This window comes from Papio anubis, chromosome 2 (assembly GCF_008728515.1).
Source record: "Papio anubis isolate 15944 chromosome 2, Panubis1.0, whole genome shotgun sequence".
In the NCBI taxonomy this organism is placed as follows: Eukaryota; Metazoa; Chordata; class Mammalia; order Primates; family Cercopithecidae; genus Papio; species Papio anubis.
This window is the reverse complement of record NC_044977.1, coordinates 102,599,577-102,615,075: the sequence shown is the minus strand read 5'-3', so window position 1 is coordinate 102,615,075 and position 15,499 is coordinate 102,599,577. Positions and strand designations below refer to the sequence as shown.

The following is a 15,499-nucleotide window of genomic DNA, read 5'->3' as shown; positions in this document are numbered from 1 at the left end:
ATATGCCTGTAGTCCCAGATACTCGGGAGGCTGAGGCAGGAGAATCACTTGAACCCGGTGGGGTGTAGGTTGCAGTGAGCCAAGATCGTACCACTGCACTCCAGCCTGGGTGACAGAGTGAGACTCTGTCTCAAAAAAAAAAAAAAAAAAAAAAGACCTTTCAACTAATTGAATCAGGCCCATCCAGATTATCTAGGATAATCTCCTTTACTTAAACTTAACTGATTATGAACATTAACCTACAAAATACCTTCAGCCATTCAGACATGTAAAGAGCTTGCCCATCAAGCTCCTGCTCTCACAACAAGAAAAGACTGAATAAACTGAAATGATGATTTTTCTTAGATCTATCAGAGAATTGAGGTTACAGGACAAATGGCCATCCCAAAAGCTGGAGATATAGGCAAATACTGAGAATACAGATCAGTTTACCTGAAGCAGAAGAGCACTTAAATGGTTGCTTCAACAAATTCCTGGTGGCTGAGTATAGGCTAGCTTAAGAGTTTAAAAATCCTGGGGGCTCAGTAGGTTCTCATGATGAAAACTGGAAAAAAAATTCTCTCTTGTTTAGCCAGGGTGGGATGGGGAGGGGAAGTAACCATTCTGAAATATGCCCAGAGGAAAAGTGAAATTAAGCCACTTTGAAATAAGCCGACAGTGTTCTTGCAACAATTTCTCTTACACCCGATATTTCTACTTTTTGAGCAATTATAAATGGTACTATATTTTAAATTTCAGTTTCCATGTGTTGTTGTTAGTGTATAAAAATGTGATTGATGTTTGTATATTGATCTTATACCCTGAAACTTTGCCAAACCCACTCATTAGTTCTAGAGTTTCTAAAAATACAGATACCTTGGGATTTTCTACATAGACTGCATGTCATCTAGAAATAGGGACAGCTTTACTTCTTTTCTGATCAGTATGCCTTTTGTTTCCTTGTGTTCCAGCTACCTTCCTGTGTATGCTGAGGTACAGAAGCCCCATGTGTACCTACAGAGCAGCCAGGTGGAGGTTAGAAATCTCTACCTGGGTGTGCCTACGAGGACAACCATCACACTTATCAATGGCACCCTCCTGCCCACCCAGTTCCACTGGGGCAAGGTGAGTGAGCCCACAGCATCAGGCAGCAGTCTGCAGCCCTCAGCAACAGAGGCCCATGTAGAGGCGGGACATTGTCCCCCAAATGTCCTCGCAGAACAGAGATACTCAGCCTCCCTCCCACAGCTTGTCCCTTGTTCCATAGTGTGCGTAAAAGCTCCTCAAAGGAGCAGGGTATCTGGTCCAGCTTTTTCTTGCCCTGCCTCTAGGGAATTCCAGTTCCCTGCCCAAGAAGGAGTTTCTGGTGAACACAGCTAGAGCCTCCCAGCCTGCATTGCCCATGACTGGCCCAGGTAGCTGTTGGAGCCCAGTTGTGGTGCTGCTGCTGCCTGTGGCTGACTAGGGAGCTCTGAGTGTTGTGGGACATAAGGCCAGATCCATGTGCACCAGAAGCATCTGCCTTCTGCTGCCCATCCCTCGGGGCCTTCAAGGGCAGTTTCTTTAGTCCAGACAACCTCCCAGCAAGTGGTAAATTCCATCCAGGGTTGGGGAGGAGAGGAGAAGGGACCCCTGGTTTATCCCCAGAAGTGAGCACCCAGCCCTGTCAGTTTTGCTGCGGGCCCCAGTCTGCCAGTCTCTAGCATTGCATGCGGCAGTGCTGACCGCTCTCTGGATACTGGTCCATTCTGGGAGCCCAGTAAATGCCAACAGTCTCACTCATGTCTGCCAGCTCCTAGGGCACCAAGCAGATTTCTGCATGGTGACAGTCTCCCCCAGACATGGCCTGCTGGGCCCCAGCGAGGAGTGCCAGCTGAAGTTGGAGCTGACTGCTCATACCCAGGTGAGTAAGGCAATGTAGGGCCTGAGTGACTGGGAAGGCACCCTGCCAACCTTATGCACCTGTGCCCCCAGGGAGGCCCTAGCTTAGGCCACACTGCTGGTTCTTGTGGGTGGGGAAGAGATTTCTTGCATTTGGTTCTGGGGTTCCCATTCCTGCTGTGTCTGCTCCCTAGGGACACATGGTCAGAGAGCCTGGAGCAGGCCTGGATGTGCCCTGAGACCCACTGGCCATGCCTGGCCTTTGGCATGAGCTTTTGCCCTCCCCAGGCCATTCTCTGTGGCCACAGCTGGGCCCAGCTTTCTGATTTGCCCAGAGAGTCCAGAGCAGAGCTGTTGCTCACAGCAGGCACTGTGCCAGGTACTGCTTGGAGGCTAACTGGTACAGAGGTTTCCCCCGGAGTGGCCCAGAGGAAGGCCATCAGGGTGGAATATGCTCAGTCCTAGGGCCGTTCCTATCTGTCCCCTTGTGGTTCTTGTGGGAAAAGAAACTTCCTCCTTGCAGAGACTTGCAGACTCAGGTCTCAGTTCCCACTGGCAAATATGGGGATGGCCGGCCTGAGCTCTGGGACAACAGACAGGCAGGCCCGGGTGTGGAACAGATCTTGCTCAGGGAGGGTTTGATTTCTGGGGTAGCAGCTTCATCAGAGGAAGTGTGCAGCTTCTCCAGAGGCCCTCTCTGAGGGATCTCCCTTCAAGTGGGCATGCCCAGATATTTGGGGCAGACTCAGACAGCCATAAGCCCTTGAGGAAAGGGCCAGGCCTCCTGGGGCTGAGGGCGGGCCGACTGGCTGGGCTCACTGGAGGGACTGGAGATGAGCCTGGCCAGAGGTCAAGGCCTTCATGTTGACCCCTCCACCGCAATCCCCTGTGCTGCGGAAGACCATCCGGGCTCATCTTCAGAGGCCCCAGCCCTGGTCTGACCCCTGCATGGGCTTTCTTACAGGAACAGCTGACCCATCTGGCCCTCCCTTGTCACGTGTCAGGCATGAAGAAGCCACTGGTTCTAGGCATTTCTGGGAAGCCCCAGGGACTGCAAGTGGCCATCGCCATCTCTAAGGAGAGCTCTGATTGCAGGTGAGCCCAGGGTTGGGGGTCTGGGGGTGGCAGTGGCCTGAGAAATGAGGCAACTGCACCTGGGACCAGCACGCACTGTGGTGTCAGTCTGCGCCCATCCGATTCCTGCAGCCAGGAAACACCACAGTGTTATTGCGGCCATTCACCACTCCTGTAGGGACAGCTCCCTTTACCCCGTCCCTGCCCTCTGTGTGGTCTCCCTCCACACACTTGGAGGCATGGTGCCCAGACAGGCAGGAGATGGCAGGGGACAGGGCTGTAGGTATCCTGGGCTTGCCCCCATGAGGCCCAGCAACTGGGAGCCAGGCCAGCTCGCCCCTGGCCAGGGACAGTTTGTGCAGAGTTTGAGGCCTCTCTCAGCATCATGGGTGGGCAGGAAAGGTGGGTCTGTGATTGGCAGCTCAATGAAACAGGAGTCTGAGGATGAAGCCTGGTGTCTGGGCAGCTTCTGCACGCCCACCCAAGATAGCTCTCTGGGCAGGGCCAAGGGTGGCGTGTTACATGGTACAATGGACACAGGACAGTGTTTTCAGCACAGAGCAGTGGTCAGACCACCCAAAGGAGCTCCGCCTGGACTTTGGCTCAACGGTGCCACTGAGGACCCGTGTGAATCGCCAGCTCATTCTCACCAATCACTCCCCAATACAGACCCCTTTCTCCCTCGAGTTTGAGTACTTCGGGAGCCCCCAAAACAGCCTGAGCAAAAAGACCAGCCTGTAAGTCTTGCTTCTTTTATTTCCCAGGGCAGATGAAGCTGGATGGGGGGTACCCTGTTGAGCCTCTCTGTGGCTTAGGTGGCCAATGGCCGGACGGTGTGAGAGATGGGAGTGTAGACTTGGGGACAGGCAGAGAGGAAATGGCTCCTGCTGTCCACCTCTCAGGCCCTGAGTGGGCCTGTAGGAGAGGCTGGGATTGTGGCCCCTTGTCCTAAGCCTGGCCTACTGGAGTGGAGGCTTCTGATGGACCAGGCAGATGGGCCTGTGGTGAGGGAGCGGTTACTGTAGACAGAAGGAACTGTGCAGGCCAAGGGGTGGGAGGAAGAGTTCAGGAGCAGGGAGTCTTCAGGGACCACTGATAGCGTGTTTGGGCTGACATGTGGAGAGTGAGATGGGGTGCCCCGTAGATAAGACACTGATCAGCAAAGCTGCTATGTGTAAGGACAGAGGCAAGATCTAGAATGCTGCTTACACATACACAGACACACACACACACATACACATGTACATATACCCACACATGCATGCACACATACATATACACATGCATACACATACACACGTGTGTGCATGTACACACATGCATATACACATATGCATACACAGACACAAATATACACATGCACACACATACATGCTCATACACACACACACACACACACACAGAGGTGTGCCAGAACCAGCTAGCACTGGTTCAGGAGAACTGATTGTTAAATATTCAGGAATTTTGCAAATCTCTAACTTGAAATCAAACATTATAATTTAGGACTTTTTTTTCTGTAATCCCCACTGTGTGGACGCCTCACCACCTAATCTAGTGAAGCAAGAGGGCCCAACTTCGAAACCACTGCTATGGGTGGAAGGGGAGCCATGAACGGTTTATAAGGCATTAACTTTCTATTGTGAAAAGCTAGTGTGTACCCAGTGCTGGACAGATGTCAGCAAGAAAAACTGGAAATGGGCCTGTTGCAGAATTCTGGGCTAGAGATGGGGAGTCTGGGCTGGGTTTGCGTCCAGGAGTAACCATGGCACGGAGCCTGTGGGCAGGGAGTCCTGCTTCAGAGCCTGCCTGGGTTTCTGGGGAGGTAATCCCTGCAGCTGGCGGGTGGCCTACAGCTGGGGATGTTTGAATGGTAGGGGTACAGTGGGAGCAAAGACCAGAGAAGGAGGTAAAGGAGAGAACTGGCCCACCCTCCCCTGGGAAGAGCAGGCAGGGCCACCTTCCTCTGCTGGGCACCTGGTAGAATGCTGGTTGCTCTAGAACCTGGCTCAGGTCTTGGGACAGGCTTGTCTGACTTGATACTATTTCTGTGTCTCCACTTGTAAAGTCCCGACATGCCTCCTGCCCTGCTAAAGACAGTGCGGATGCAAGAGCACCTGGCCAAGCGAGAGCAGCTGGGTAAGCGCCACCAGGGTGGGGCTTCGGGGCCCAGGCCATGGCCAGAGTAATGGCCTTCTGTGGATGTGGGCCGGAGGCTGCCAGGGAGCAGGACCAGGACCAGAGACCGCTCTCAGATGGCCAAGGCTCTCCACCTGACTGCCTCTTCCTGTTGAGGCCACTTCTCTTCTAGGGCACAGGCTTATGCACAGGGCCTGGACTCCATCTGGGATGGGCAGTGGCTCATGAGGGAGGGACCCGGCCTTTCAGGCAGCAGAGAGGCTGACCGCACAGGACTTTGAGTAGCTTGCCCCTGGATCCCGGGTTCCCAGGAGGAGGGCACATGTAGCCTGACCAAGGAGAGGCTGAAGGGTGGCTTGTCGGGGGCAGTGCTTTGCTCGCACCCGAGGGTTTGGGCCTCACTCCCAGCCCCAGTCCTGTGAATTCCCAGAGTTGCGGTTCTTTCCCAGATTTTATGGAGAGCGTGCTATCCCACGGGAAAGGAGCTGCTTTCTTCCCTCACATTTCCCAGGGCATGCTGGGGCCCTACCAGCAGCTGTGCATTGACATCACAGGCTGTGCCAACATGTGGGGCGAGTACTGGGACAACCTCATCTGCACGGTAAGGGCACACAGGAGGGCAGCGGCCTGGGGGAGTGGGGTGTCTGCCCAGCCCTCGCCTTCAGCCTCTCTCCCCTCCAACACCTGGCCCTCAGACTCTCAAACCTCACCAGGTTGAAACACAATGCCCACCGAGCTTGGGCGAGGCGTTCGTGTCTGAGGCAGCCTCTGGTGTTCTAGCTGAGGCATTTTAGGCAGGAGGGGTCCTTGTAAGCAGTAGAACTTTCCACACCTTTTCCCAGGAGATGCAGGGCTGGGGCCATATCGAGGAGGGAAGAGGAGACAGTAGGCTGCCTGCCTGGGCCAGGACCCAAGAGCTGGAGTAGGGAGTATGGAGTGCAGGGACAGTAGCAGCCTCCCAGAGCCACGTCCTTGCCCCGCCCTCGGTGGGGCTCACCCAGGGGTCCATTTAATTGCTCCAGCACTCAGCATAAATGGAGCATCTACTGTGTGTGGGTTCCTGTGTGGGCCACTGTACTGTGGAGGATACAGGGAAGAATAAGGTAACCAGCAAGGCGCCCCTAATTTAGTCTGGAGGGATGAAACATGCATACGTTATCCTACCGTTAAGTTGTTAAATAGAAGATTTTCATGAACTGTTTAGTAAATTGAACAGATTAATTGTAGTAGATATTTGCTTTAAATTGTGTGTGTGATGTATGACAAAGAATTGATCATGTTAACATAAAAAGGGATCTGAAATAACAGGAAGCTGGGGAAAAGTATCCCAAGTGGGCAAGGTTTGAATAAACAACTCCAAGAAAGACAAATACAGACGGCCAATAAACATATTAAAATCTGTCACCACCACTGATGATTAAAGAAATGCAAAATACAAGAGCCACAAAATACTGGTTTTGACACATTAGCAAGGTTTAAAAGTTGTTGGTGAAGGTACAGGGGAACGGGTGCTTTGAGCCCCCCTTCTCCATGTCTGTCAGTAGAGGAGTGGGTACAGACATTGGGCCACATCCCTGAGGGAATTCTGCACAGCCTGTTACATGACGCCGCAAACTCTTTATTAGTAAAAATTAATCCTATGTTGTTGGCTGGGTGCAGTGGTTCATGCCTGTAATCCCAGCACTTTGGAAGGCTGAGGTGGGTGGATGTCTTGAGCTCAGAGTTTGAGAGCAGCCTGGGCAACATGGCAAAACCCCTTCTCTACAAAAAATACAAAAATTAGCTGGGCGTGATGGCACATATCTCTGGTCCCAGCTATTCAGGAGGCTGAGGTGGGAGAATTGCTTGTGCCCAGGAGGTAGAGGTTACAGTCAACTGAGATCATGCCACTGCACTCCAGCCTGGGCGATGGAGCAAGACTCTGTCTCAATAATAACAGTAATAATAATAATAATCCTATATTGTTAAAAGAAAAGATTATTAAAGAAAGGCACGTGCAGTATGCTCCCCATTTATATCTGAGTCTACACGAAAGAAGTGTAGATACTTGTACACTGAAATGCTAACAGCAAGTCATGCTGCAGAGGTGGGATTGGAGGTGATTATCACACTCTTATATTTAAAAAAAATAAGATTTATTACTTTTGATTAGCAGAGAAAAGTAATAAAGTTCTTTTCATTTAAAAGACAGAAATTTGATCAAAGGGACTACCAGAGGCCGAAGAGCCTCAGGCTTGCCAGGCGCAGTGGCTCACACTTGTAGTTCCAACACTTTAGGAGGCTGAGGCAGGAAGATTGCTTGAGGCCAGGAGTTTGAGACCAGCCTGGGCAACATAGTAAGACCCTGTGTCTATTTAAAAAAAGAGAAAAAAAAAAAAGTTCTCAGGCTGGGAGCTTTGTGCAGGCTGCCTGGCTGGGAGGGAGAGTACAGATGGCGGGAAGTGGGAGAGAAGCCAGAGTGGTACACAGTGAGGCTGGGACCAAACTGTGGGGCCCCTCCTGGGCTGGCTGGACAAGTGGAGGCCCTGCCCAGAGGGGATGTGGTGGCAACTGGTGACAGGAGTGACAAAGGGCTGGGGTGTGTTTGCAGGTGGGAGACCTGCCGCTGGCAGTCATCCCAGTGCATATGGCAGTGGTGGGCTGCCCCGTCAGCTCGCTGAGGACCACCTCCTACACTACTGACCAGGCCCAGAAGGAACCAGCCATCAGGTGCTCCATGCTCAGCCTGAGCCTCTGCTCCCTGGTAGCCCCTGAAACCCTCCGGCCTCCGGGCTGGGCTGCCCACGTCGGCTTGTTATTCTTCAGCTGGGCTAGGGCCATTGGTGCCACCTACAAGAAGGTTCCAGGCCAGGGTTTCCCTGGGGGAAGGTGGCCTCAGGGGACATGGCCACCACCATTTCGGGGGGCAGAAGTGGCGAGTAGTCAGTGTGGCCCGAGGTCAGCACCAGCCCTGGGGCCCCTGGCACAGCTGAACTGGAATCAGCGTAGTCTGCTCAGGGCAGGTGGTTGGATTGCCAGGGCACAGGGCAGCCCCAGAGCCTGGCTCACCTGGTGCCAGCTGGGGAAGCCCCAGCCCTGGGTCTCATTAATTCTTGAGTGAGACACCTGCAAGGTGTACGCTGGCTGTGGCTGTACTGAATCCAGTCTGTCCGCCTCCAGGTTCGGCACTCAGGTCTCCGGAGGAGACACAGTTACCCGTACCCTTCGCCTGAATAACTCCAGTCCCTGTGGTAAGACATGCATGAGAGAAAGCAGGACTCTCGCCACAGGCTGTGACTTGTGGTGAGCCAGGCTAGGAGGGAAGGTGGGAGGGAAGCTGATGGCCCATGAACAGGACCCAGGTGTCCAGGGGGCCTGTAGTTACGGAGGTGTGGATGGGCCCACGGATGCCCTGCTCTCATCAGGGTTGCTGTGTGGAGGAACAGACAATAAGAGGGGATCCCTTTCTCATTCCTCCAGCCGGCAGGACCTGAGCTGCCTGAGAGCTGCTGGGGATACAACGGGGACAGGACAGCAGGGTCTCTGCCAAGGGGCTTCCCTCCTGACGGAGGGGACAGACGTGACTGTAGGCTGCAGTGTGTGGAGTGTGTGGCGTACAACTGAATGGGAGGCCGGAGTGCTGGGGGAAGGTGTTGAGGGGCCAGACTGCCCTGCGGAGGGGAGGCAGAGTATAGGCTGAGTCTAAGAGGAAGGGTAAGCCCATGTGGGCCAGGGAAGCATATGGGAACAAAGAGTGCTCTGGGTCTGAGGAAGGGTTAGGAGAGGGAGCTGGTGACACTGAAGAGGGCCCTGGCCACGCTGGCCCCTGAGGAGGGCTGGGAGCCGGACTGAAGGCAGGAGGGGAGGGGAAGATGGGTTCGATGCAGGCAGATGTCTATGTTTGGGACAGGACTTTGGGGACTTCTCAGTTTGGGGGCTTCTGGGAGATGAGGTGGGGCCACCGGCTGGGTGTGGGGAGGCAGATGGAGGTGTCGGAGGAGGGCAGGGACAGCTGGACATTGTCATGGTGCAGGCTGGAGAGAGAGCAATGGGGAGCCCCAGTTTAGGTTGGGGACAGATTGATGGGGGTGGCAATCTGTTCAGTTGGGGGACTTCCTGCAGTGGTACTCAGAGGGATGGTGCAGTTCAGTTCTTTCAGGGGTTGCCAGGTGGGTGCAAAGGGAGAGATGAGGATGCTGGCAAGACAGAGGTGGAGATGGCGGCCCCCAAAGACTAGTCTGGCTGGGGAAGGACGTGAAAGCTGACATAGGCTGATGGATAGATGGGGAGAAGGAAGGGCGTGTGGGGGTTAGAGAGCCCAGCCTGCCCACAAACAGGCTAGAAGGAGAAGCAGCTGTGGGGAGAGAGCAGAGCACCTGCATTCAGGCATCTGGACATGGAGACCTGGTCTTGTGACCATGAGGACTTCAGGTGATAGAACCAGACGGCATAAGCCTATAAAGCCTTTTTTAAAATTTTAAATGAGAATTGCCTGGAAGTGGCATTAGAGAGGCAGAGAGGCACCCCCTCCACCGAGGTAAGGGAGAACGGGTCATCGCTGTCTGGGGGTACGAGGAGGAGGGGGTCCAGGGGGGTTGTCTGTACCTCCCTAATTCCTCACCCTGCCCCCCACATCTGCCCCAGACATCCGCCTGGATTGGGAGACCTACGTTCCAGAAGACAAGGAAGACCGGCTGGTGGAGCTGCTGGTGTTTTACGGGCCACCTTTCCCGCTGCGGGACCAAGCCGGGAACGAGCTTGTGTGCCCGGATACCTCGGAGGGTGGCTGCCTCCTCTGGTCCCCAAGCCCCTCCAGTTCATCAGAATTCAGCCATGAAACTGACTCATCGGTGAGCAGGGGTGGAGGGGTGGGGCAGGCTGGCCACTGAGGGTCACTGAGGTGTGGCCAGTAGGCTAGTTGAACCTCAGTGACTGCGTGAACCTCCGTGACTCCTTGGTGACAGGTTGAGGGCAGCTCCAGTGCCAGCAATAGAGTGTCACAGAAGCTCATCTCAGTCATCCTGCAGGCACATGAGGGGGTGCCATCCGGCCACCTGTACTGTATCAGCCCCAAGCAGGTGGTGAGTTGGGGTAGGGGCTGGGAGCTGTCTGCATTGGCCGGCCAGTGGCCATGGGACAGTGCTAAGGCTGCTGTGTCCATGCCAGGTGGTCCCTGCTGGGGGCAGCAGCACCATCTACATCTCCTTCACCCCCATGGTGCTCAGCCCTGAGATCCTGCACAAGGTGGAGTGTACTGGCTACGCCCTGGGTTTCATGAGCTTGGACAGCAAGGTGAGCTCTTCCGGCCTGGGTTGGGGGCCGCAGCCACTGCTCCCTCCTGGGTAGCATGCTGCCTGCTCAGCCCAGGGATCAGCTGTGATCAGACTTGGGCTCAGTAGGTGGAAAGGGAGATTCCAGGGAAGAGGCATCGCCTGCAGGACTTTGCGGTGGGACCCCTGAAACTGGACCTGCATAGCTACGTGAGGCCTGCACAGTGAGTCAGCTGGGGTGCCCCATCTCCTTTCATCCCCATGGGGTGCACCCTCACCAGGCACTGGTGGAGCCAGGCAGGGTTCTCAGAGCAAAAGGGCAGGCATGGGTGGGAGAAGTCAGCAAAGGAGCCTGGGGAAAGGCTGGCCTGAGGCTGGATGAGCAGAGTCAGGGCAGCCAGGAGGCCCCAGGCGCCTGGCTTGCCCCAACAATGCCTATTGCTGGGCAGGCTAAGTGTGGAGCTGGACTACGGCGGCAGCATGGAATTCCAGTGCCAGGCCAGTGACCTCATTCCCGAGCAGCCCTGCTCTGGGGTGAGTGTGCTGCCACCCTCTGGCCCTGCCAGCTTACCTGGACCTCAGATGTCTCTGTGTGCCCTTCTGGGATTCAGGCCTTATAGTCTGAGTCCAAGTCCCCTCCCCCAGCCCTCCCAGCCCTACCCTAGAGCCATGAGGTTGAAGAGAGAGACAAGATGCATTCCCTGCCTCCTACCTCTGTGGCTGTCCAGGTGCTGAGTGAGCTGGTGATCACCCACCACCTGAAGCTGACCAACACTACAGAGATCCCACACTACTTCCGGCTCATGGTCTCCAGGCCCTTCTCTGTTTCCCAAGATGGGGCGAGCCGGGACCACAGAGCTCCTGGCCCTGGCCAGAAGCAGGAGTGTGAGGAGGAGACAGCCTCAGCAGACAAGCAGCTGGTGCTCCCAGCACAGGAGAACATGCTGGTCAGTGGGAGCGTCTGCAGCCCTTGCCTTGACGGCACACCCTCGCATGTGTATAGACAGCACCCCTGCACGCCACCCTCACGTGCTTGCACCCAGATGCAAACTGCGTGCCTGACCCTGCCATACCCTGCATGAACACTCGGGGGTGTGCTCACACCAGAGACCACATTCAGCACCTCTGCACAAGTGGCTGACATGGGCATGGACACACCAGACATTGTGTTCACATACATGCATGCAATTGTTCCAGAAATGTCCCCAGACTTCCCTTTCCCTCTTAGTCCCCACTGCTGAGATGCTGGCGGAGGCTGATGCATTCCTGCGAGCACCTCCCCTTCCCACACAGACTCTGTCCTCCTATGCAAGCTCAGGGTTTGTGTCCCAGCTCAGGTGAGCCCATGGGGTTGCTGTAATTGTAAGACACTCCAGATTCTAATGTAAATTTTCCTCTTCTAACTAATTCTCAGTAATAATTGGATCCTGTATTTTCAGAGTTGGCTGGGTAGGGGAAGGTCTTGGGAATGTCAGGACCTCAGTAGAAACCATCAACTTCTTCCTCTGGTGTCTGAGGCAACTGGAAGGAGGCTGAGTGTGTACACACCCATATCTGCACAGTGGGCTTCCAGGGTGTGCAGAGGCAGGCTGAGGGTAGACAGCCCTGCCCTGTCTCCTACTTCCTCTCCTGCTTCAGAGGTCCTCTTTCTTCCTCTCCTTGGAGGGCTTCTCTTCATGCTGTGCTCCCTTGAGCTCTGCCAGGCTCTAGCCTCACTCTGCACATTTCTGGGTTGTCTTATCCATTTCCAGAGCCTCAGTGAACAGCCATTATTCTCTCTATCCAATGTATACTCCACTGTGTAGCGAGGGCCTGCTGTGTACTAGATGCTGGGCTAGGTGATGGAACTCCCTGAGGACCTCATCATGGAGGTCAGGGACACACACGGATCTGCAGAAGACAGAATGGCACCCTTGACCTACTTTGCATTTGCTCCCTTCAACAAGCTAAATGGAGGGCAAGGCTCAGAGCACAGCCAGAGGTTCCATTCCCCCAGAGCTTCCCAGGAGACACGGCAGTTAGCCACCAGGCATTTAAAAGTCCTTGGCAGCTCTGGGGAAGCCCAAAGGTTCCACAAAAAGGACATCCCATAATGGTGCTGCATCTCACCCTCCATGAGCTAACAATGCTCAGGTTTCTGGCTCCTGGCCGGAATTATCTCCCAGGCTCTAGAGCCAAACTCAACCTGTCCAAACTGAACTCCCCATCCCCTCCCCCACCTTGTCCTGCCCCACACCTGTGCCTCCTTTTTGTGGTGGCATTTTGTCTCAGCAAATACCACTCCTAACCCCCTTGCTCATGCCCAGAGCTCTGGCACCCCTTGTCGTAGACCGATCTCTGACCAAGCCACCAAGCCCTGCGGATGCCCCCTCCTAAAGTTCTCCCAACACTATTCTCTTTTCTTCATCCCTACACCCATATCTTGGTTTAGGACAGCGGTGTCTAAGCCTGCCAATAAATCAGTGGCCTATTTTTTAAGATTGGGTCTTGCTGTGTCACTCAGGCTGGAGTGCAGTGGCATGATCATGGTTCACTGAAGCCTCAACTGCCTGGGGGTTCAAGCAATCCTCCCACCTCAGCCTCCCAAGTAGCTTGGACCAGAGGCATATGCCACCATGCCCAGCTATTATTTGCAGAGACAAGGTCTCATTACATTGCCCAGGCTGGTCTTCAACTCCTGGGCTCAAGCAATCCTCCCACCTCAGCCTCCCAAAACCTCCCTTCAGGGGCTGGGCCTGGGAGGGAAGGAGGGATTACAGATGTGAGCCACTGCTCCCAGCAAATTAGTACCCTTGACAAAGCTTATTAAGGCAGCAGCTCCCAGACCCCACCTCTAGAGATGTGAAGGTCTGGGTGAGGCCTAAGAATCTGTATTTGTAACAAGTGCCTCACAGTTGATTCTGATAAACTTGTACCAAGGACCTGTGCTGGGAGCCAGGAGTCCAAGCTCCATCCTGTCCAGCCTCAGTTACAGCCTCAGCCCCTGGTATGGCATCATCACACTCATGTGTGGTCTGCAGCCTGTCTCCCTGCCAGGTCAGTGACCTGTCAGAGGCTCCTCACTGTCCTCAGCACACAGACCAAGTCCTTCCTCTGCCTCTGAGTCCAACCACAGCTCTGGGAATTTGAAGTGGTAAAGGGCAGCTTGCTCATGTACCTTCCCCTCTAGCCTCTGACCTCTGAGGGCAGACATGACTTGTCCCTGACACTAGCAAGGTGCTGGGCAGAGTAGGTGCTGGGCAGCACTTGTGGAATGAAAAGCACCAGGTTGGGGAGCTGCTGGGCTGTTGGCTGAGCAGGGCTGGGCCTGGGAGGGAAGAAGGATGGAGCTCCAGGTGGGGAAGTGGCCACCTGCCCTCTGCAGCCGGAGATGACACCATGTCCACATCTGCTCAGGTGAACGTGTCCTTCTCACTCTCCCTGGAGCTGCTCTCCTATCAGAAGCTCCCGGCCGACCAGACGCTGCCTGGGGTGGACATTCAGCAGAGCGCGAGTGGAGAGAGAGAGATGGTGTTTACTCAGAACCTGCTCCTGGAGTACACCAACCAGACCACTCAGGCATGCCCCAGGCCCACCCACATGTGGAGGAGGGTGGAAATAGGCTGGGCTCTGTTCTGCTGGGGCCAGAGGAGAAAGCCCTAGCAGGGCCCTTAGAAATAAGGAACCCCTGCCTCTGTCCTAGTGCTCAGTCTCCCCTAGAAGACCTGTGTGCAGAGAGATGAGGGCCATCCACCCTCACCTGCCTCATGAGCCCAAAGCCAGGTGAGGGCCTGAGTGTGGGAAATCAGGGAAGGCTCCCTGCAGGAGGTGGCACATGAAGCCCGTACACCGATTAATCAAGGAAGGGAAACAGGTTGACGGCCAGGCCAAAAGAAAGGCCTGATGGGTGGGGACAGTGAGCACCTGAGGCAGCTGCGAGGGGCAGCCCTGGGGCTTGCTAGGTTTCAAGCACCAGGGCGAGCACCATGGACCAGAAGGTCACCAGGTCGTAGTGTGGAGGCTGAGCAGGGGCTACTGGTAAGGAGTGAAGGAGTGGCCTGGGGAGGACTCCAGAGAGGCCAGGGACAGGAGGCTCAGCAGTGGAGCCGAGGCGCTCCAGCCTGGCACCCAGGCAGCTGCTGGGACTGAGGCCATGGGATCGTGCATGGCAGCGCCTGAGTGTGATGCAGGGGCTGCCAGGAGATAGAGCAGGGCACAGGTGAGGCCTGCGGCCAAGGGACACAAACAAATGGTCCAGGGCCTGAGAGGAGCTGAGGGATGGGCCTTAGGGGCCACCATAGTAGCAGGAGGGGTGAAGGAGGGCAGCCCAACCAGCCAGGGTGCAGGGACTGGAGCTTTATGAGTTAGGGAGGCAGGGACAGCGGGGGAATGGAGGCATCACCCTGGCCCTTTCCCTGCGCAGACTCCCAGTAGCAGCCTGTGGCCTTCGAAGGTGGCACTGGCCCCCTGCCAACTGCTGGGCACTTCCCGTTTTCCTCAGGAGCATCAGCACTTGGGGTCTGCAGGGTTCCCTGTGTCCCAGAGGCCCTGGCTCACAGCCCACCCAGAATGGACAAGGTTGCCTGGTCTCCCACAGGTGGTGCCCCTGCGGGCCGTGGTGGCCGTGCCTGAGCTGCAGCTCTCCACCAGCTGGGTGGACTTTGGGACCTGCTTTGTGAGCCAGCAGCGAGTCCGGGAGGTCTACCTGATGAACCTGAGTGGCTGCCGAAGCTACTGGACTATGTTGATGGGTATGTCCTACTCTCCCACCTACCCACTGTTCCCCTACAGGGTTATGACAAGAGAAGACCCCCAGGAAGGGGGCCCCTGTGCCCTGTCCTTGCATGCTGGCTCCCAGGGCAGGCACCACTTGGAATTTCTGCAGAACAGCCAGTCCCCCAATTCCACATGATCTCAGGCTTGCCCTGCCCTGCAGTGCTGAACAAGACCAGAGATGCAGGCCTGGGGGAGGGTGAAGTCTTCTTGTGGTAGTACATGGGGCTTCCTGCACTCATGTGTCTTCCCTTCCCTTTGGTGCAGGCCAGCAGGAGCCACCCAAGGCCGCTGTGGCCTTTGGCGTCTCCCCAAGCAGTGGGCTGCTAGAAGCACGATCCACCAATGCACCCCCAACCTCCATCGCCTTGCAGGTTTTCTTCACTGCCAGGTACAGCCCCTTCCAATCTCCCCCAAACTGCCCACAG

The 15,499-nt window shown here is 55.3% G+C and overlaps 1 protein-coding gene across 4 annotated transcripts in view; it reads left to right on the top strand.

Moving 5' to 3' along the window:
- DLEC1 (DLEC1 cilia and flagella associated protein) overlaps positions 1-15,499 on the top strand; it is a 67,443-nt gene that overhangs the window by 51,446 nt on the left and 498 nt on the right. Inside the window, exons 20-36 of one of the 4 annotated variants that reach the window (XM_031663473.1) lie at positions 951-1,104; positions 1,772-1,882; positions 2,825-2,955; positions 3,489-3,671; positions 5,000-5,070; positions 5,520-5,671; positions 7,661-7,779; positions 8,230-8,300; positions 9,694-9,899; positions 10,014-10,130; positions 10,216-10,341; positions 10,449-10,543; positions 10,769-10,853; positions 11,048-11,266; positions 13,716-13,877; positions 14,896-15,049; positions 15,339-15,462. In XM_031663473.1, coding sequence (XP_031519333.1) covers positions 951-1,104; positions 1,772-1,882; positions 2,825-2,955; positions 3,489-3,671; positions 5,000-5,070; positions 5,520-5,671; positions 7,661-7,779; positions 8,230-8,300; positions 9,694-9,899; positions 10,014-10,130; positions 10,216-10,341; positions 10,449-10,543; positions 10,769-10,853; positions 11,048-11,266; positions 13,716-13,877; positions 14,896-15,049; positions 15,339-15,462 — 2,280 coding nt within the window. Of the gene's footprint in view, positions 1-950; positions 1,105-1,771; positions 1,883-2,824; positions 2,956-3,479; positions 3,672-4,999; positions 5,071-5,519; positions 5,672-7,660; positions 7,780-8,229; positions 8,301-9,693; positions 9,900-10,013; positions 10,131-10,215; positions 10,342-10,445; positions 10,544-10,768; positions 10,854-11,047; positions 11,267-13,654; positions 13,878-14,895; positions 15,050-15,338; positions 15,463-15,499 lie in introns of those variants that run through there. The other 3 variants (XM_031663472.1, XM_021934564.2, XM_021934565.2) reach the window with 3 other exon arrangements.